At 47.9% G+C, this 21,248-nt stretch overlaps 1 protein-coding gene across 3 annotated transcripts in view; it reads right to left on the bottom strand.

Annotated features, from left to right (window-relative positions):
- ITGA9 (integrin subunit alpha 9) overlaps window positions 1-21,248 on the bottom strand; it is a 355,701-nt gene that overhangs the window by 52,616 nt on the left and 281,837 nt on the right. For all 3 annotated transcript variants that reach the window (XR_012125479.1, XR_012125480.1, XM_073222610.1), the window contains exons 24-27: window positions 20,795-20,920; window positions 18,939-19,058; window positions 14,430-14,531; window positions 4,988-5,107 (exon numbers count right to left, since the gene is read on the bottom strand). Coding sequence is in view for 1 of the 3 variants with exons in the window: in XM_073222610.1 (XP_073078711.1) it covers window positions 4,988-5,107; window positions 14,430-14,531; window positions 18,939-19,058; window positions 20,795-20,920 (468 nt within the window). In the remaining 2 variants the exon portion in view is untranslated. The remainder of the gene's footprint in view (window positions 1-4,987; window positions 5,108-14,429; window positions 14,532-18,938; window positions 19,059-20,794; window positions 20,921-21,248) is intronic.

Here is a 21,248-nt window from a genome sequence, read left to right as displayed (position 1 = left end):
GAAATACCATGTGACTCAGTAATTCCACTCCTAGGAATTTACCCAAAGAAAATAAGATCCCTGATTCAAAAAAGACATATGCACCCCTATGTTTATTGCAGTACTGTTTGCAATAGCCAAGATACGGAGGCAACCTAAGTGTCCATCAATTGATGAATGGATAAAGAAGATGTGGTACATATACACAATGGAATATTATTCAGCCATTAAAAAGAAAAGAAATCCTGCTATTTTCAACAACATGGATGGATCTAGAGGGTATTATGCTAAGTGAAATAAACAAGGCAGAGAAAGACAAATACCATATGATTTCACTTATTTGTGGAATATAAAAACAAAATGAAACAGAAAAAACAAAACAGCAGTGGACTCATAGACACTGAGAAGTGACTATGACTAGTGGTTACCAAAGGGGAGGGGAGTGGGCAGGGGTGGGGTGTAGGGGGCAGGGAACTGTCGAACCACTGTGATGATTAAAAAAAAAAGAAACTTCTTCTGGCAAGTTCCTTACTGCATCATAAGCTTTGTAGCTTTGCTGAAGAGATGATCCACTCTGGATGTTGAGTGCATTCGTGAACGATGCATCAAGTTTTACTCTGTTTTCCATTTTTGCCAGAGGAGTGCAATTGTGATTTAATCTATCATACTATGAAAGAGAGATGAGGTTTCATCACTTTGAAAACTGTGACTTTTAAAGAAAAGATTAAGATTTTGCCCATATTTCTGATGGCAGATATAAGATAACCACAAACCCTCTAGAGGCAGGGTCCGTGTCCACTCCCTTGAATCTGGGCTGGCATGTGACTGCTGTGACCAACAGAGTGTGGCAGAATGATGCTATGCCAATTCTGGGACAGCTTTTAAGAGAACTGGCAGCTTTTACCAAGCTCTCTTAGGGCCCAAGCCCTAAGTTAGACCACTCTGCTGGAAGGGGCACATGGAAAGGCTCTGAGTTGCCAAGGAGAGGGAGAAGGGCCAGCCTCCTTGCCATCCCCACCAAGGTGCCAGGCAGGTGAGTGAAGCTGTCTAACTTCTCAGCCCAGCCCAGCCCAGTTAAATGCCACGTGAGTGACCCCACTCAATGTCAGGTGGAACAGAAGAACCATCCAGCCAACCCTTCCTGAATTCCTGAACCATAAATTTGTAAGATACAATGTAATGGTAATTTAAAGCCATTCAATTTGGGGGCAGTTTTTTATGCAGCATAGCTAACTGGTACAACATAAAAGCCTACAATTTAAACAGCAGCACCACTAACCACAAGAAACTCTGCTGGAATGAATGACTTTGGGGTATCTGCCCAGTTTCTTCCTTCTCTGAGATTCATCCACACCCCCAGCCCGCCTCCCCAGACAGACTGCCAGCTCGTGTTTTCCTCCTATCCTAGTTATAGCTGTTTGGATCTGTGGGAGACATGCAAGCCAAGCTGGCCAGTCAGATCCCCTCCCTGCCCTCTCCTTGCCATGGGCCACATTGTGGGCATCTGAAGAGCTCAGCTGACCAGATTCTCTCTCCCAGACTTGTAGAATTGGGAATCACAGGTAGCTGGTCAGTCTGTGTTTGGCTAGAAGTCACCGAGATGTAAATGTGGAGGGGCTGGGGGCGACCATTTTCCCCTGTGCACCAGGGAGCATGAAGAAAGCAGGTCTGCTGTGGGAGGAGATAGTGCAGGTACTGAGGGGCAGCGGCCAGAGGCCGGCAGGGGAGGGGAGGGAGAATGCTGCTTGGTTTCTGCACAGTCTGGGGCCAGCTGCACATATTTCCTTCGGGATCTGGGAGTCCCCGTGCATCCTTAGAATTTCTTTCTTGCTTATGTGGCTAGGAATGGATTTCTGGATTTTTGCAACCAGAAAAGATGGCTTCCATGATGCCTGTGGTAAGTATGTTGGGCTTGGTGAGTGAAGAGAAAGCGCCCATGCAAGAGCTGACAGGGATATCCCGTCGGTCTCTCTTCCCTGGGTGAGGGCACCTGGAAGTGAGTCAAGCCTGCCTGTCTTCAGAAGTACCGCACACTCAAGAAGCCCGATGCCGAACTCCTGTCCCCAAACAACTTTAAATCCTTCCTCCCCTCCCATGGGTAAGGGAATCCATCCATTGTCTCAGCTAAAAACCGTGAGCAACTTACTTTTCCCTGCCCTGACCTCTCAAATCCAACTGGTCACCAGATCCTGCCTGTTCCAACATGGTCCCCTCCTTTCTACCTGTGGCGACTGCCTTCAGCCCACGGTTGTCCTCAGAGCTCTCCCTGGAAGCAGGTCTGGTCACAACCACTCTGATTACAGACTCCTGGCTTCCCTTTTTCCCGGTCACAGGGTCCTTCACACCAAGATGATCTCCTTGCAGCTCCCTGGTGACCCCCTGACACTCCATAAGCTGCTTCCCCAAGCCCTGCTTATTTGCTCACCTCCTCTTCCTTCTGTATGGAGTATCCACCTGCCCTTCATTTGTCTGAAAACTCAAACCAAATTCAAGGCCAGACACCTAATTCATGAAGTGTCCTCTGACTTGTACTGGGAGCTTTTGTGTGTTAAGCGCTGAGCATTCTGCCTGCGCTGCCTGGACTTCAAGCTAGACGTCATGGTCTGTTTTAGAGGCAGGAACTGAGGGCCACAGAGCTGGCAAGCATGAGAGCCAGGGCTCTGGTCCATAGCTGCCAGCCTGCAAGTCTGTGTGCTCACTACCACACTGGCCTTTCCACTCCCCTGGGGTCGGGGATGAGTGGGGACCCCTCTGTTCCCAGCTGTCTCCACAGCCCTCACCCACCCTCTGTTGTGTTTCCAGTGTGTGGGCTAGATGGTGGGGCCTTCAAGGGTGGGGGAGTCACAGTCATTGCTGAATCCAGTGTTTGGTTCAAAGCAAAAGCTCAGTAAATGTGAGCTGAAGTGACGTATTGCCCTTGGATGATGAGCAAAGCTGTCATCACCATATGTGGCATCTGACAGCTTCCTCAAAGCGTTCTAGACCCTTTTCTTCCACCTCCCCAGTGATGGCAGGGCCTTGTCTGGGTTAAGGCCCCTAGTCCTGCCACCACCCTGCCCTGTCTCCCAGTCCATGGTGCAAGGTGACATCTGCCTTCTTGGGTTCTGGCTCTTTGCACCACACACAGCTGGGTGACCTCAGCTCTTGGCTACCTCACAGCAGCCACCTCCTGCAACCACATTCTTTACAGAAACAACAGAAGCAAAGCTAAGCAGATGGCAGGTGGAAGGAGGCAGGAGCATGTACCTGGGAGATGGGGCACTCTGAGTGGCAAAGCCAAGTAGGGTGGCCAGAACGAGGGCATGCTTGTCATGGGAGGGAGTGGGCACTGCCACCATGCTCCCCTTGTGCAACCCTATCTGGTCCCACACAGCCAGCTATGGAGGACAGCATCTGCTCTAATGGCAAGCATCCATACAAAGGCAGAAAGAAGGAGCTCCCAGCCCCACCCCACCCTCAAAGCCCTACTGTCTTTTCAGATCACAAATACTGAGCTGGCTTTGTTCTCCACCTCCAAGCCTGAGGCCATCTGGGCAGGAAGGAGTTGGAGTTTGGAGAAAAGAGAGAATTAAGAATCTACCTGCCATGCAGATTAAACAAACAACAAATTGGCAGATTTTTAAAAAAAGGTAATAGCCACTCCTGGCAAATACAGGAAAATAGGGCCCTTCTGATGCAGTCTTGTGGGAGGGTGACTCAGTAATCCTTCCTACAGGCAATTTGCAGTATGTCATTAAGGATTAAAATATGCATTTCTTTTGACTAATTCCATTCCTAGGATTTCACCTTAAGCCCATAATGAAGGATCTGTGCAAATATTTGGCTCCAAGGATATTCACTGTGGCACTGTTAAGAGCAGTGTGAAACCAGGAGCTGAATTCCAACATAGGGCCTAGGTGAGTTACAGCAGACGCTGCCGCCTTAAGGCAATGGGAGGCGGGCTTTCAACAACGGGGAAGGATGCTCCGGGGACGTCATTTGTGAAAAACAGGATACACAGGATGTCCAAAAAGCACAGAAACACAAGATAAACTAATTTTCAAGTAATATGTTCAAGATATTTTTCTTTAACCTGCAGACACTTTTTAGGTTAAGTATCTCTACATTTAAAGCAATAAGTCCAGTTGTCAGTCTGAAAAACTTATCATGAAAACGCTTATTTTTCCTGTGTTTCAAGAACCCATTGCTTTAACTGTAGAGGTGCTGCATCTGAAAATATATCCAGTATATTACTGGAAGATATAACACATTATTTTTCAAAAATAAGTAGATGCCGTGAGGATGCCTGGTCATGTCTATCATGCAGAGAAAAAGGCCAAGAAGAGACAATAGTGTGCTCATCATGGTTATTTCTGGAATGTGGACGCCAGAGCATGTTCCAATTTGTTTTTCTTATTGCTATCTTACTATGTTTGACCAACACATACAAATTATTTTGTTATCCCAGAGAAATGAATTACTTGCACTTAAAGCATCAACGATAATAATGTAAGAGGCTGTAGAGGTCACCTACATGAGCCACCAAGGGGCGGGAAGGACTTACGGAGCTGCCCCCAGACAGCACCTTGACTCACTGTGCATCTGTAACCCCATCTTCTGGGAAGGCACCTTTTCTACCTTCTGTGTGGGAAAAGTGCAGAGTTGCTCTGTGGTTCCCTTTGTTTTTTCTCCAAGTAAATGGCAACCCCCAGTCCAGCAGTTATGCCCCAAGCTTCTGCTTTGGAGTTAGGGTCCCTCCATCCTGTTAGGACTGGTGGGAAGGCCAGGGAAGAGGGCAGTGAGATTCTGCTCGCCCTCCACACTGGTCTGCTCCTCAGCCAGGACTGGCCTCAAGAGGAGGCCAGATGGCACTGCTGCCCGGGGGGGACACTGCCCACCCTCCGCTGCACCTCCAGCACGAAGGAAGCTCTGGCAGGAAACCTCTCCCAAGAGGCTCTACCCTGGTGGGGCTGGGGGGCTGGGCATCCCCAGGTGGGGATTCCACAGGCACCTGTGGTCCCAGACTCACCTTCCAGAGCAGCACAGCCAGCAGCAGGAAGATGAGGATTCCCACCAGCAGACTTATGGCGATGATCCACCCCACGACATAGCCACGTGGCTCCAGATTGTGCAAGGCCTCGAAGACCACCTAGGAGGCAAAGCGGAGGTGAGAATACTTCCCAGATGGAAGTGCCTGAGCGCGGGAGCCCAGGGTGGGCTTGATACCTGCCATGAGGTAGATAGGGGTCCAGACCACTGTTGCTAAAAATGGACTCTGTTGCCAGCTTTCCTGCTTGTAGACGGATAGGCTTTTGCTCGGATCTGAAAAGTACTTGAAATCTGAAAGCCCCAGCTCCTGGAAGGATTGTACTGACAAGCCTGCCTGACTGCAGTACCCCAGAGCGAACATGAATGTGGTGAAGAATGCAGAGGATGTGCTGTGTTCTCGATTCAGGGAAGACAATCGACATCCTTTTATTGTGGTTTGGAACAAAGGACATGGACATGCCCTCCATGTAAGAGCACGTCCTTCCAAGCTCAGCTGCGTATGTCATTTAGTGTGATGATTCAATCAATGCCAGCTTCCCCAGCAGACGGTGGATTCCACGAGGGCTGGCGTGCAGTCTGTCCTTGGTCTCCTGGCCCTGCCTGGCACATGGAAGGCTCTCGCTGGAGGAGCAGTGCTCTGGTTTTCAAGGGGAGCCATGTGCAGTTGGGTCCCATGTCTGGTGAGGAAAGTTTTCCTAACTTTTATGGAAACTCAGTTGTGTGCTGGAGCTGACCGTATGTATCTCCTTCCAACTCCACAGCTAGTGACTCTGCATGGCAGTTTGAATAGGCCATGAAACAAGCAAATCAGGGCCTCCCACCTGCCAGAGAACTGACTGCTTAACAGGTATTAGCTCAGCACTGACTGTCCTTTGCCTGTGTGTTAGCCTACATACTGGTCATAGCAGAGTCTGATCTTGTAGAATTCAAAGCATCTAATGTGTCTTCCGCTGCCCAGAGACCCTCCCCAACATCCCACTGTCCCATTCCAGGCCTCACTGTGAGGAGACAAAGATCCCAGCTCCAGGCAGTCATGGTCTCCATTGGCTGCAGACAGGCTGGCCCACCTGCAGGTCTTTGTCTAAACTGTGCAAGCCCCTTGGAATGCCCACCCCTCCTTTGGGAATGCTCTTCTACACATGGCTCATGCCTGCAGGCCAGCTGATGTCCTGCCTCTGCCAGGAGGCCTCACTGATCACGAGCCCAGTGGTCCTGCTCCTGTCCAAGCCTCAGAGGTGCCTGGACCCCATATGGACTTGACACTGAGCAGCACTGTTTGGGGTCCCCTAGGGCAGCCTGAATCCCATCTCTCTCTCACATTTCTCAGGTGCTCCACTGTATCAGGCTCTGTGCTTTTCCTGCAATGATGTATCTAACTGACATAACTACCCCATGAGGTAGTCAACACCCACTGTGCCGAGGGGCATGACATGAGCCCAGAGAGAACAAGCAACTTGCTCTGGGCCATGGAGCTTGAGTGCAGAGTCAGGATCTGAACTCAGGTCTAGCCCCAAGCCCCTAAATCTGAGTTTGTCACCACCACTCCTTGAAGATAATCTGCTGATGATGTGAGCCCTGCACTGGGGAAGCAGACATGACCATCTCTCTCTGTGTGTCCACAGCCACGGCTGGGGCAGGAGGCGGGTGTGTGCTGTGGGGAGCGGGAGTTATTCATGAGGCAGAGGGGCTGCCTCAGCTTCACCTGCAGATCCCAAGTCCAGAGCATTATTTCAAGGGGAATTGAGTAGAGCAGAAGTTCTGTTCCTTATGGGGAGAATTGGAAGTAAACTGCCTACACACACAGTGGTCCCTCTGGGAATGGAAACGAGGCCTCTCTATAGCACATACTCACTGGCTGTGTGACCTTAGGCAAGGTGCTTTACCTCTCTGAGCCTCGTTTTTCTCATCTGCAACAGAGAGGTGGAACAACACCTCCCCAGAGAATTTGTGGGGACAACGCATGTTGAGGCCCCAGCACAGCCACCCCTGACACTCGGAGGCTCCCCTGTCGGCATCAACACAGCTGGCAGGAAGGCTTTACTGAGGTGGTACCTGGCAGGCTCCTCTTTAATCTTTAAAAGCCCTTGATGGATGCCCAGCTGCACAGAAGAGAGCACACATAACCTAAGTGCTCAAGCGGCTCACTGAAGCTTCACATCTGGAATGCTAAGTGTATCTGTGTAACCAGATCAAGGAACCGACCGTGACCAGCTCCCAGTGTGCCCGCTACATGCCTGTCCTGTCACAGCCCACCAAGGAGGCGCCATCCTGACTTCCAGAGCCGCCTCTGCTGGGTGCCTCTGGCACAGTGGGGACTCCATGCCTGCTTCGTCCTCTCAGCCTAGTGTTCAGGAGGTGCCGCCAGGGTGCGACTTGTGTCCTCTCACTGCTCCTGCGTAGCTACTCCAGCACCCACTTACACACCCTGCCCATTTAGGGCTGACGCAGGGTGCATTTCAGGCACTATACAATCCTGATGGAGGAATTCTTGGGGCAGGAGGTGGCGGGACAGAAGTGGGCTCTAATGCCTGCCATCCTAAGTCTGCTATTTTCTGTCCAGTTTAGATTAGAGATTCCCTTCTTTAGAGATGGACACATGACATCGGGCTCTTGACACTAAGAAGCTGTGGATCGAGTCACCGCCCACATTCAGAACCTCCTGGGATGCATTGCACAGATGACCTTGAGGCACTGTGGCCAAGAAGTGCCATCTCAGTCAACCAGGACCCTCCCCTCAGCTTCCTCCTCTGTGAAGTGGGGTCTGAGAGGGAAGCCAGGCAGCGCTGGGAAAGGTGCTGGGGTATGGTCGTGTAGTAAAAATCTGTTGAACCTCCAGCTGATGGTGAATTGCTAAGACAGGCTGTGAGCTCAGCGGGGGTCAGTTGTGAAGTCTGGCCTCTTGGACGACCCCGATGGCTTCTCAGGGACACTCACTGCCTGCCCCTTGGTGTCTGGTCTGTGTTCCAGCAAAGGCATGCTGGAGGTCTGGTTTTGTGGATACAGAGACAGTCAAAAGACTATCCACTACAGTTTAGTCTAGCAAATTCCACAGGAATGCCCTGTCACTTCCCTGGAATGTGTGTTTAATCTTTTACTATTTTTAGTAATGCTGTTCATTGTCTTGGATGTGTTTTATGCTTTGGGAGAACTGGTTCCCACACGTCACGACTCTAATAAACTCATTTGTGTGATGATCTGAGTGTCCTGCAGCTCTAAGAATTCACATTTGAGATAAAAACCCACAGGAAGGAACAGCGGCAGGGGCTCTGGGAGATTTGGGAAGTGGGCTCACCTCCACATGGACAAGCTGGTGGGCATGGTTGAGCCCCAAACCTCTCTAAACATCCCTCTCTCCATCCCCTGGTTTCCATCCCTAGTTCTGCTCCAGTCCAAGTCTGGTCTCTCACGCAGAGGGGAAAGGCATTCATAACTTATCAGTCTTCTACAAGTTATTATGTAAATTTACAGAATCTGGCCCTACAAAGGTAGGCAGGGCTGTTTAACCTTTTCTCAAATTTTAATGTGTTCAAGAATCCCATGAGGAGGCTTATTAAAATGCAGAGCCTGAATGTGAAAGTCTGGGCTGGGGCCTGAAGTTCTGCACTTCAGATACGCTCCCTGGTGTCGGCGATGTCGTTGGCCCATGGACCACGCTTGAGGAAAGAGGCTAGGGTGTGTTCCAGTATGCCACCAAGGGACAGCCATCTGTCTGCTTAATTTTCAAGTTCCAAATACTTCCGAAACATGATAATAACATGGGAACATGATCAACATTATGAGTCAAATAAGATCCGAATTTCAATTTAATATTTAGAAGACTTCAGCTTTGCAGAAAAATAATAGGAATACATGAAGGCTCTTTGAGATTATGGGTATCTTTGTCTCTTTTCTACTTTTTACTATTAAAAAAAATTTTTTTAATTGATACTTTTAAAGTCAAGTTAAAAAACATTAAAAAGGAGACTTTGCTCTAATATTTCTCCCAAGAAGCTGACCTATTCCTCTCTTTTCAGCAGAATTAATCATTCTCTGAGCTTTTGGAATCAATGCAATTTTCAACCCCTTTTAGCAGAGAAAACCTGATATATCAACAGAAAATAGCATAGACTGGTTATAAAGAAGGTGGGCAACCAGGTCCCCCTACCCCCAGCTCAGACCCTCCTTCCCAAGCATGTCCTTGCCTATCCCAGTCCAGCAGCTCCTGGACCAACTTGAGGGAAAACACAGGGCTCCACAAAGCTTAGTCTTAAAATCAGTTGAGCATTTCACAGCCCCAGTTCCAAGTCCTTTTCACCCTAGAAGGTATGATATTTCTTCCTGTGGATGGCCTCTAGCACACTGTGAATTCTAAGAGAAAAAGGGTCCCAGTGCATGTTCTCCTGTAACCTAAACCAAGGTGGTGATTCATTGTGCGATTCACGAATGCATAAATTAATAAATTCAGTGTCTTTCCTGCCATAATATTAGATGAAGCATGAATATGATTCAGTCTGGAACAACAGAGAATAGAGTTTAAAGCTGGAGTCTCTGAGTGTGTTTCTTGTCTACTTCAAAAATATATTTGCAAATGTCATTTCTGTTGGGAAAGTCCTGGCCATCCCACCATCCATCCATCCACCCATCTGTCCATCCATCCACCTATCCTTCTGTCCATCCACACACCCATCCTTCTGTCTATCCACTCATCCAACAAATGTGCATGCAGCGACTACCACATCCGGACACTGTGGGGGCTCACTGATGGGACCCCGCTGGGGGCTCGCACCGTGGCTATTGCTGCCACTCACAAAGTACTGCCAGGGCGGTCTGCCAGCCTTGAATCCAGCAAGCTGCTTGGATCCTTACCCAGCTCTCCCCCGCAGCTGGCACACTCACCCCTTGCTTGGAAAGCTGATTCCTCCTCACTCTCTGGGCCTTGGCTGCCCTGGAGCCCCATCGCTGGACCCTCAGAAGCTCTGGGAGGGCATGGCCATGCCTAGCTTGTTCCCCACTGCATCCCCAGCACCATGTACAATGTCTGGCCCTTAGCCCTCAACAAATACCCATCGAATAACCAAATGGTGACCATTAGGAAATATGACTTGTGTTTTGGCAAACTACACTGGGATTTTTCAGTTCCTTATGGTGACAGTTCGATTCTCTGCCGGGTGGCAGGTGAGGAGAGGAGGGGGGCCTCTGAGCACCACTGGGTGATGGCACAGGATGGCGGTGGTGGTGATCTTCTGCTAACCCCCTTCATCCTACATCTCAATGTAACTTGAGTGACAAGGGGGAAGGCACTCTCCTGCCATGTGGCATGTGACTTTAACTGTACCTGGCCACCAATATGGTGAAGTACGAGTCACAACCTACTTGGTGCCACTAAACACTGTAAAGTTTGCATCACAAGGCACTACAATGCAGGAGCTGCAAGGGGAGCAATCTCTGTTTGCCACACTAGTTGATGCCCCTCTGGTTGTGATACCTGGGCTTGCGTCTTTGGTGGGCATGTGGGCGGTGGCAGGGGCAGGACAAAGGGACCACAGAGTTAGGACCCGAGGGGGATGGATTTGAACCCAGGCTTTTCTGATTCCCGAGGGGAGTCACGCTACTCCCTGTCCACAGGGGAAAGGCCAAACCAGAAGAGCAACCTTCCCGAAAGGGCCAGGACTGGGGCCTGACCCCGGATGGCTTCAGAGGAAAGGAGGCTAGAAGTTACTGTCCTGATCAGTTAAATGTGGCGGGTTTACTTAGAGGTGGAAGCTGGGCTGTCATCACAGGGCTCCATTCTGGGGTCTGATTTAGGCTGAGGAGGGAAACGAGAGCAGATCGAGGGCCAGTGTGAAGTGGGCTGGGCTCCAGGGGCACCTGGGCAGTGTGAACAGAGATGCTGTACAGAGATAAAACAAGCCGATGATTTCCCTTCCACACTGGATACTTGTCCCTGTCGAGATCCTTTCATCCAAGAAAGCTCGGTGTCTCCCCATGTGACTGAAGGGCTTCAGGGGAGAGGGGAGGGGAGCCCCAGGCTGGGAGTCAGGAGTTCCGGGCACCATCCTGGGCTCGCTCACTGTGAGATCTTGTCTCAGAGGCCCCTGGTTCACTAGAGGAAGAATCTCAGTGATTCTAACCCAGGGAGGCACAGCGGACTCTCTGGGGACTTGTCAAAATCACAGCCCATCTTCCCACCTGCAGGGTGATGGATGCTGATGGCAGTGGGCTGCTGGAGGGAGGGGAGTGCCTCTCCGGACACGGGGTTCCCATGGAACCATGGCGGAGGGGGTCCCCAAACATTTGCCCTGTCAGATTAGCAATGTAGCTTCGCTCATTTATGCACATTATTTTAAAAAATAAAACAAGCAAAAAGCAGAAATGCTCCTCAACCATCTTTGGACAAAGACTTCATATTCTTTCATTAAGGCTGTCACTTGCCCTGGAAGTTACCAACAACATGGTCTAAATGAACAAGGACCCTGGCTCACCTGGGAGCCCTAAGGAGAGCCAGCAGGTGGCTGTCCCATCCTGCCCTAAGCATTACAGAAGCACATTGCAAGGGGCATTTATCACTTTTTAGAGGCTTAGTGTTGAACCCCCTGCCAGTGTTGGGGACATAGCTCAGCCACTGAGAGGCTCCTGCCCAACTCAGATCAAGAGGCTGAGAGAAGGCAGGGACAGCTGTGTCCAGGGCACCACACTGGCTCCTCCTGAGGCATGACTGAGCCCATGGCCCTGGCCCCGCAGGTCTCCTGACTCCTCTCATATCCCAGCCTGGTTCTCCAGCCTTCCTCGCAATCCTGAGAGCTACCAGATCGCCTTCTGATCCATTCTGGTTCTGCTGAAATGAGACACAGCCAGTCCCTCCTATTTGCACCTAAGATCTCAGTCTGGTGTGTACGCCACATGGCAATGACTTACTTACTCATCTGTGGGTTTATATGTTCAGCATATATCCCACTAAGTTTAAAACATCAGAAAGAGAGGTGTGCCCTGGGAGAGTTTCTAGCCTCAGTGGTTGGCAACTCTCCGTGAAAAGCAGGAAGTGTTGGGTGGAATAGAATAAATAGAATAAGAAAATCAACGTATTACTGGCACTTTGCAACCAGCACCGAACGCAGTCCCCAGGTCTCCCTTGGATTTCTCAGGTTCTGTACAAGGCCAGGTAAGCTTGCTGTGGTTGGCCCCAGCCACATGCTAACATGTCCACCTGGAAGTTCCCCCAGATCTACTTATCAATAAACAGAGTAGAAGCCTCAAGAACCTAGTACATATTTCTAGGTATTCACCCAAATGCTCTCAAAACCACCACTCACACCACAGAATAAAAATCAAAGATACAGAGTCACAGGGAAATTATTTGGTTTCCTGATCAGCTGAATTTACCACCATATACATACTACGTGGTTAAAAATATGATAGTTTTCCTCTCCTCACACACACCCTGTTCCATGCCAGCTTCAACTACATTCCCTGTTCATTCCAAGGCCATAAAAATTTGGTGCCTAATCTAAAATCTTGTGGAATTTTACCTGATTTAAATTTGGTGGCTAGCCTCTATGGAAATTTCCTGAGATGGACATTTGACAGAGAGCCAGGCCTTCGGAAGAATCACGCAGGGAAGAACGTGTTTGTTCTAAAAAAGGCAAACCTTCCTGCTCAAAAAATACTTTTTTTTTTCCTGCCAGGAAAGTTAAGAACAGATTGCAGAACTTCATCTTGGCTCATGGATTGAAAAGGCAGAGTCATGGAAGGGTGGGAGACGGGGGCTTCACGGGATCCTGATGGGGTTACTTTTCTCGTGGGAGTACTGCGATAAGTCAGTTGAAATGACAGCCTCTTCCAAAGAGATCTTGATAATGGAAATATCACCATGGTGCTCAAAATGGAGCAGTAATTAATGGGCGGACATTCTGGCACATGCAGATGACTCAGGATGCGATGTTAGGCCATGTCTTCCTGGATTCCACAGCTCAGTGTTCTACTCAAAGGCAATGTGCCCCATGATTTTTTTTTCCATCTACACAAGGGATTCTACCTGTAGGAAACTTCTTAATTACTTCCATTTGCTCTCAGTTGGGAACACTGTGGTCTACTAGAACATTCTAAACCTATTGGGTTGGCCATGTTTTTCATCCTATGAAAGTTTTTAACCAGAGCCATGACAATGAGCAGTGAATCACCACTCTCCTTTGCTTCCCAGGTGAAGGTCTTAATAAGCAGTGAAATGGCCAGACGGCAGGGGGTGAAGGGAACAGCCGAGTGAGAATATTTGGCCTGCCAGGAAAACCGACCCTCTGTCATGAAGGCTCCACATTGTTCCATTTCATCCCACTCAGTTTCTCTTACTAAAATTACTGCTTGGACAATTTCTCAGTGTGAACAGAGGAGCAAAGCTCTCCATCTGCCAGTCCTCCTCTGCACGGAGCATGAACGTCCAAGCACCCCCCCCAGCAGGATTACTGTCCTCACCATTCAGAGTCACACTTGTTCTGTGCCAGCTGATGCCCTCGTCTCTTGCTCACCACAAACAGGAGCAGGACTCAGAGTTCATAAGGCACTCAGAGGTGTATTTTCTCCATGAACCCTCCCCTGCCAGGGTCTTGTAGAGTGGGCTTGGTTCCATGCCACCCTAACATTTAGGTTATGTGGCGTCTCTCTTGCTATTGGGAAATAAATTAATCTTTTCTTTGTAAGGTAATCATCTTTTTAAGTTTATCACTTGTAAACTTTGTCACAGCAACATTGACTGGGCAAAGCCTCTCTTGAAAGAGGGCAGATTCCAGGGAAGGAGATGTGAGAAGCTGGCACCACTGTGTGGCTCATTGGAAAAGCAGTTCATCAGCAGCTGTCTCCCCTTTCTACTTGCCCAGGACCTGGGAGTGGATGCCAGAGGATGAATTATCCCTCCCCATCCCACTCCAGTGGGCAAGAACAGGAGACAGTAAAGTCTGGGGCCACACTTCCCCCTCAGCATCTCCCACCCCGCAGTCCACATCTTCTGGTTGGTGTGCCTCCTGCGTCTCTGAAGCCTTCGTGGAGGACAAGGGGCAGGTGGAGAACAAAAGAGAGGTGCTAGGACTTGGCGATTTGTATGTGACCTTCTAAAGCTTGTTTCTGAAACACCCAGTGTTTGCCCAGGGAGCAGTGTGACTGGGAGGGCAGATGAGGTTTCAGGGAAAGGCCCGAGAAGGATAAAAATAGTCTGGGCTTCGGGTGGAAAGCCAAGAGCTGTCAAGGGCTCCTCCAGACTGTTTTCCTTTGGCTGGCTAGAGCCATGTACTGAAGAACAGTGCTCCCACAAGGGCAGGCCGCAGGGCCTCCCAGGGGGCCCGGGCGCCCAGGCAGGCATGGTCTTGGGTCGGCCACAGAGCCATTGTCTTGGCTCAGACCCTCAAACTCCACGCCAGGTCACCAGACTCCCCCACCCTCTGGGGCAGCTGACTCACCGTCATCTCTTCCGGGTTCCCACTGGCTATCTCCACCACTCTGAGGGCAGAGTCCACCTTCACCTTGGCGCGGGTCATGAACTGGATGACCGATGAACTGTCCTGTGCAGCAAACAACACGATTCATGGTAAGCTTTTTCAGTGGCAACAGCTGGGCCTCAAGTACCAGCAGAACTGAAATTCCAAGGATCTGTGTGGACCGGACGCACTTTCATCACTGAACTAGGTATCCCCCAATCCCAGACACCCCCACACAGAGATTTCCAGTCTCTCTGTTGAGAACTCTTTCATACCAGGGTGCCTGCTGGAAACCAGAGGCGCTCTGCCAGCTAGCGACACATGCAGGCTTGTGTGCTGTGGTTTCCGAGTGGTAAGAGCCAGATATTTGGACAATGATATCGACAAATTCACAAAGAGTAAAGAATAAGTAAAGCTGTTTGTGTACAAGTCCAGGCCTGGCATTCCACAGAAGGCATCTGACTTACATTTCTCAAGCTTCTTCCTGCCCTGACCACAACCCTCAAACTTCACATGATGTACTTTTAACTCTTTCTTTGCTCTTAAATGAAGCTCTTTTGGGGTCAAAGCCATTTAACATGGAAAGTGGGAAGTGCCTGGCTTATACATCAGGCTATGGACGGCCTGAAGGGAAAGGGAACTGGCGGCTGTGGGGGCGGGGTGCACGGGCTAGGACATGGGAAGAGCCCACCAGCCAGGTGTGGGCTCAGATTCAAAGCCTATCCAACAGCTTCAAGCAGGGATGGAGAAGGAATCTGTGAAAGACAGGGGTTGGTAAAACCACAGCTTAGGGAAGGACCAGAACCTCGAGCCGGTGGTACAGACGATGCTGCACTGACTGTGGGGTGGAGAGGAAAATCAGCTTCCGCCATAGAAACAGGCCACATAATGGAGCATTCGGCAGCCCACATCCCACCTGTGGGAGTGGTTGCGGCTCTGCCAGCAAGGTGCCCATGGGCAGCTGCCCATGCTTACTCAGCTGGCCTGCCACACGAGGACATCCATATCAGATGCCAGCCTTGACCCACTTCTGGTTAAGGCAATGCTCAGAAGTCCAAGTGGAGGACTCTTCTCCATATAAAGCAGCTCTGAGGGGCCTCTGCCCATCTCTGCCAAAGACCTTCCTGGGAGGACACGTGCGGTTGCCACTCTGTGTCCCTTGCCCAGGAGTCATGCACTAACTGCTCTTCTTTTTCTAAACAGCAGTGAAACATAGTCTGAATGCATCTGGGAAGCCTGTGACTCAAAACAACTATTCCAATTAGTTGATGCTAAGAAGTAAATAATTTTTATTGCAAATGACCTGTTTTTTTTTTAACCAATTTAACAGTACTGTAAGCAAGTGGTTTTTTGTGTCAGGATCTGCCATACTCTCAGTCTTGAATAATCACCATCATCATCTTGGGTATTAATAAAGACAATAAAAATAACAATGATGCTGAAATTGTTCAAGTTAAAGGCCAGGCAGATGAGAAGCCTGACAGAGGACAGGCCCGAGTGGCGGCCACAGAGGAGCGCTTTCAGAGAAATCTGAATCCTTCAATAATTTCAAGTCAGATTCCACACTTCAAATGAAAACTTGTTAAGGTCAAAACAATAAAACCTCAAATTCTCTTGTCTGGGGCCAGACCTTGAGGTCAAAGGAAATAAACACAGGCCCGGGCAAACCATAAGGTTGGCGCTGGTCCACATCCTCCTGCGGTGGGGGGCCCCCGAGCCTCCTCAGGCTCCACTCTCCAAGGAGGTCGTGGCTGCCTCAGGGGCCTGCATCCTGCATTTCAAGCCCCAGAGCAGCTGGGGTCCCATCTGGCTTACAGGTCAGCTGTGTCCCAGGCCTGGATTTTCTATTGGTTTCTGCTGAAAGGATACTTTTAGGGAGAGTAACCCTGTCATGCCATATATACCTACTGCTTTCTGTTCTCTTTGGATGAGGACTGGGCTGGACAGTCCACAGGGACGCAAGTCAGTGGGACACATTCCTTGGCAAAGGGTTGCCATTAGTCGCGGAGAGAGGGAACGATGCAGAAGAACAGCCCGCAGAGCTGTGTACAAGGCGGGCTTGAGGCCCAGCAGTTAAATTAAGCACAAATGACTGCAGTGCAAGTTGCAGCCATCTGGGTTGAGGGTGGAGGAGAAATCAGAGTGGCTTCCCATGAACAGAGCTCTTTGGACAGGGGCAAGTGTGGCCCAGGAAACAAAACTGTCACCAGGGCCATTGGAGGAAGATGAACGGGCTGGGTAAGTGCCTATATCACAGTCCTACAACCTGACCTGGGGACCTATGCCAGGTAGGCACTTCCTGTGGTGGGGGCTGCCAGAACTCCCTCTGGAGTCAGGATGGCCAGAGGTGCTCTGATTTGTGTCTGGTCCTCTCCCAACCCCGTCCTTTTTTTTGTTCTTAACTGGTGTAATTTATTATTTTTTTTTGAGAGGGCATCTCTCATATTTATTGATCAAATGGTTGTTGACAACAATAAAATTCTGTATAGGGGAGTCAATGCTCAATGCACAATCATTAATCCATCTCAAGCCTAATTCTCATCAGTCTCCAATCTGCTGAAGCATAACGAACAAGTTCTTACATGGTGAACGAATTCTTACATATTGAATAAGTTCTTACATGGTGAACAGTACAAGGGCAGTCATCACAGAAACTTTCGGTTTTGATCACGCATTTTGAGCTATAAACAATCAGGTCAAATATGAATATTTGTTTGATTTTTATACTTGATTTATATGTGGATCCCACATTTCTCCCTTTATTATTATTATTATTATTATTTTTAATAAAATGCTGAAGTGGTAGGTAGATGCAAGATAAAGGTAGAAAACATAGTTTAGTGTTGTAAGAGAGCAATTGTAGATGATCAGGTGTGTGCCTGTAGACTATGTGTTACTCCGAGCTAGACAAGGGCAATAAAACATCCACAGATGCAGAAGATTTCTCTCAAAACAGGGGGGGTGAGGTTCTAAGCCTCACCACTGTTGATCCCCAATTTCTCACCTGATGGCCCCCCTGTGACTGTGCCTGTCTTAGGTTGTTCCTCCCTTGAGGAATCTTACCCGTCTCTGGCTAACTAGTCATCTTCCGGGGCCATACAGGGAGATGTAAATTTGGTAAATGAGAGAGAAGCCATATTGTTTGAAAAGGTTAGCTTTTTTAATTCTTTGCAGATTTATGCCCTGTGGCTTCTATGCCCAGCATTTGTCTTGAGGTATCTTTACCACTTGGAGGAATTATGATACTCGGTAAATTTGATATGAGGCACGAATTCTATTTAAGGCCAACCCCGTCCTTTTTTAAGGAAGACATATAACAGGGAAGCAGGGCTGTGTGAGTTCAACCTGCCCCAAACCAGGTTCCCTCCGAAGGAAACCAGGGAAAACAGAGCTGTGTCCAGGTCTCACAGCTGCATGAGGGGGCGTGGGGGCTGCACATGTGGCCCCCGTGGCCTGTGCCTGTGCCTTCTTAGGCCAGCATGTTACTGCCATGTCTAATTGAAAAAATAACACTGGAATGATTTTTCTGAGTATGCATTCATATACTGATAGGTTTATACAGACTAATACATTTAGTTTTTCCAAAGGAAAATAAATAGAATCTCTGTGATTAACATGCATGTTTTGCTTTATCTTCATGTGTGATTATTTTTAAAGCACCTTGTTGGGTATGGCCTTTCATACTCAGCAGCTCTTATGCCAAAATAGAGAATCTGTATGATTTTTTAAGGGCCTCCATTTCACTGAAATACTTTTAATGAACCCCTCTGGATAAACCATAATAACAAAATGACCTGAGGTTTAAAAGCTGGGCTTCTCTGAAACAAATCATCCTCTAAATGGGATTGGCAAACTGTGACCCATGGGTCAAATCCAGCCCTTTACCTGTTTTTCTAAATAAAGTTTTATTAGACCACAGCCATGCTCACTCAGTATTGTCTGTGGCAGCTTTCACAATATGATGGCAGAGCTGAGCCATGGCAAGATACTGTAGGGCCCATAAAGCCTAAAATATTTGCTATTAGGCCTTTACAGATCTAAGTGCCAGCCCCTGATCTAAAATGTGGTCCCCAGTCCAGCAGTGTTGGCATCACCTGGGAGCTTGTCAGAAATACAGCATCTCAGGTGCCACCTCCAGGAATGTGAGTTTTATCAAGATCTCCAGATGATTCTCAGGCAGGCTAAAGCGGAGAAATGTAAATGTGCAAAGAAAATACCTGAGGCGCTTGTTAAAATGAAGATGGTGATTCAGTAATTCTTAGGTGGACTCTGAGATTCTGCATTTCTAATGAGCTCCAGCAATGCTGATACTGTGGGACCTTGGACCACTCTTGAAGACCACTCTTAGTACCTTTCCCTGGCATCCTCTAGCAGCCCAATTGTCACTGGTACTTGTCAAGAAAGTTTTTAAACGAGCAGGCAGAGTTTCATGAGGAAACCAGTTCAAAGGCTTTTAAATGAACCCACAGAATGCAGTTCCCCAGGAATTACCTTCTTCAATATTTCTGTGTTCAGCAGCATATAAATGTCTATAGTACGACTTTCTTCTTTAGCCAGTGCACTAAGGTTACAGTGCATTGTTAGGCAAGAAACTCCTGGTTTTTCACAGTCCTGAGAAGAAAAATCAGAGAACAGTCAGGCAGGTGTAAGAACAAAGACAAATGCAGTTTGTGGCGCAGAGGACTCCACAAATTTCTAGAGCAGCGACAGAGACAATTCCTAAGGTGCAGTCATGTCCTCTCGCCGCCAGAGGGCAATCGAAGGATTTCCTGCCCAGACGGTGCCCGAACATGCCTTCAAGTCAAGCAACTGGGAGGACAGCAGCTCACTGGCTTACCCCACTGAAGAACTGGATTTCACAATTTAAAAACAAAATAATTGTTTTTAAAGAGAAACACATTTGCATATTCCGAAAGCATTTTTCTTACAAGTTTTGGACACAAACCATATTTCCTGCATTATGTAAAAATTTCTGCCTGTGCAGACTCAAATACACTTTCACGGCCATGTTTTTTAAGCAGGGCAAATTAGAGGGCTAAGAAGTCACCAGAGAACTCAAGACAAAGCACCAGGAAAGAAAAATATGTTTGACCAAGAAAATACAAGAACTGCCAACAGAAACCTAAATTCCAAATTTAAGATACAAAAGAGGAGTTCTTCTCTTCTATGTTGTGGGATCTACAATATATGTACATACCTTCAGGATGTTTTGCTGGCAGGGTAAGATTTTTCAGCAGATACCGAGTTGTATCTGTCAAACAACTAGTTACAACTACGACTAACAATTCTATGGGCTTTAAAAAATATTTGTATCATCAGCATCAATGTAAGTGAAAAGCCAACCTTCCAAGTAGCAAACAGTCCTGCTTCTACAAGGAAAAAAAGTGAGGGAAAATATGTGAGTGAGATGTACCTAGGCCGAAATAAGGCCCTAAAGAGATGTAACCAAAGATATGGGGGAAGGACACTTTGGAAAAGCATATGATTCCATCTCTAATATCTTCACTTAAAAAAATTGGAGGAATACCTTACATACAGTAAACAGAATAAACCTTAAGGGTCTATCTTGATATATTTTTGTATATGTTTAGACACAGGCCAAGATGTAGAATATTTCCGGTACCTAAGTGGCTTCCCTCATGCTGCTCTGCTGATATTCTTCCAGAAGTAAACACTATCCTGAACTCCACGACTACTGAGAGTTTTGCTATTTCTAAATTTCACCTAAGTGAAACATTACAATGTTCTTTTGTCTCTAGCTTCTTTCATGCAATATTACGACTGTGAGATTCATTCACGTTGCACATAGCAGCTTTTTATTGCTCTGTAATATTCCAATGTTTGGATATACCATCATTATTTACTCATTCTCCTGTTGATGGATTTTTTGATTGGCTGTAAGATTGCTGCAGACATTCTTGTCCATATCTTTGGGTGGACACGAGTACTCATTTCTCTTGGGGATATACCTTGGAGGGGAACTGCCAGGCCAAAGGGTATGGATCTTTTTATAGATAATGCACAACAGCTTTCCAAAGGGGTTGCACAAGAACCATCATTCTTCATTATACTCATTAGTTGGAGAAATGCTCTCCTTTGTGTTTGGTGGGCTGCAAAGGTTTTTCCCTTTGCAGGGCAGTGAGATTTGGGATATAAATTTAACACTTTGATTGAAACCTCCAGCTGAAAAACAGGAGTTGACCATAGTCCTTGTGATTTCATAAGCCAAATGATTAAAGCCAGATTTGGGAAATAATAAATGCCAAATAGAAAGCTGGCCTCTCATCTCAATTTGCCTTTCTAGTAAGGACCACCCATGTAAACCCAGTCAGTAAGCATGTTCTTACCAAGACTTTTCTTCCAGACTTTGAGAAAAAAGCAAATATTGTATGGAAGATATTTTCTTGTTCTTGAGGGATGATGCAGGGGGTTGGATTTTTCTGGAAAGAACAGTTCCCCTTCTCTTGGCCCACCTGGAAATGGAAAGAAATCTGTCAGAGTGGCCTGTCCCAGGAATGGATCATAAGCCTGGAGCCCCTTATTGCAGAAGTGGCAGTAGAGTCAGCTTTCCCCCATTCCCCCATCCATTCTACAGTGGACAATGATGGCTGAAAAGCTGAAAAGCAAAAGGGGTGACATCAGTAAGGCCAAACAACAGAAAATGTGGATTCTAAGTCCTTAAAGATTTGAGGTAAGATGGCATGTAACACATAAATGCAATGTGAGTAGAGAACAGTAAGGCTTCAGGAACAAAGTAAACCTTCCTGGTTCCCAAATCACATTTACAAGCAGCCTCACAGC

The sequence above is a fragment of the Manis javanica genome, chromosome 15 (assembly GCF_040802235.1).
Source record: "Manis javanica isolate MJ-LG chromosome 15, MJ_LKY, whole genome shotgun sequence".
Lineage (NCBI taxonomy): Eukaryota > Metazoa > Chordata > Mammalia > Pholidota > Manidae > Manis > Manis javanica.
The sequence above is the reverse complement of the archived record's forward strand: the minus strand, read 5'-3'. Positions and strand labels throughout refer to the sequence as shown.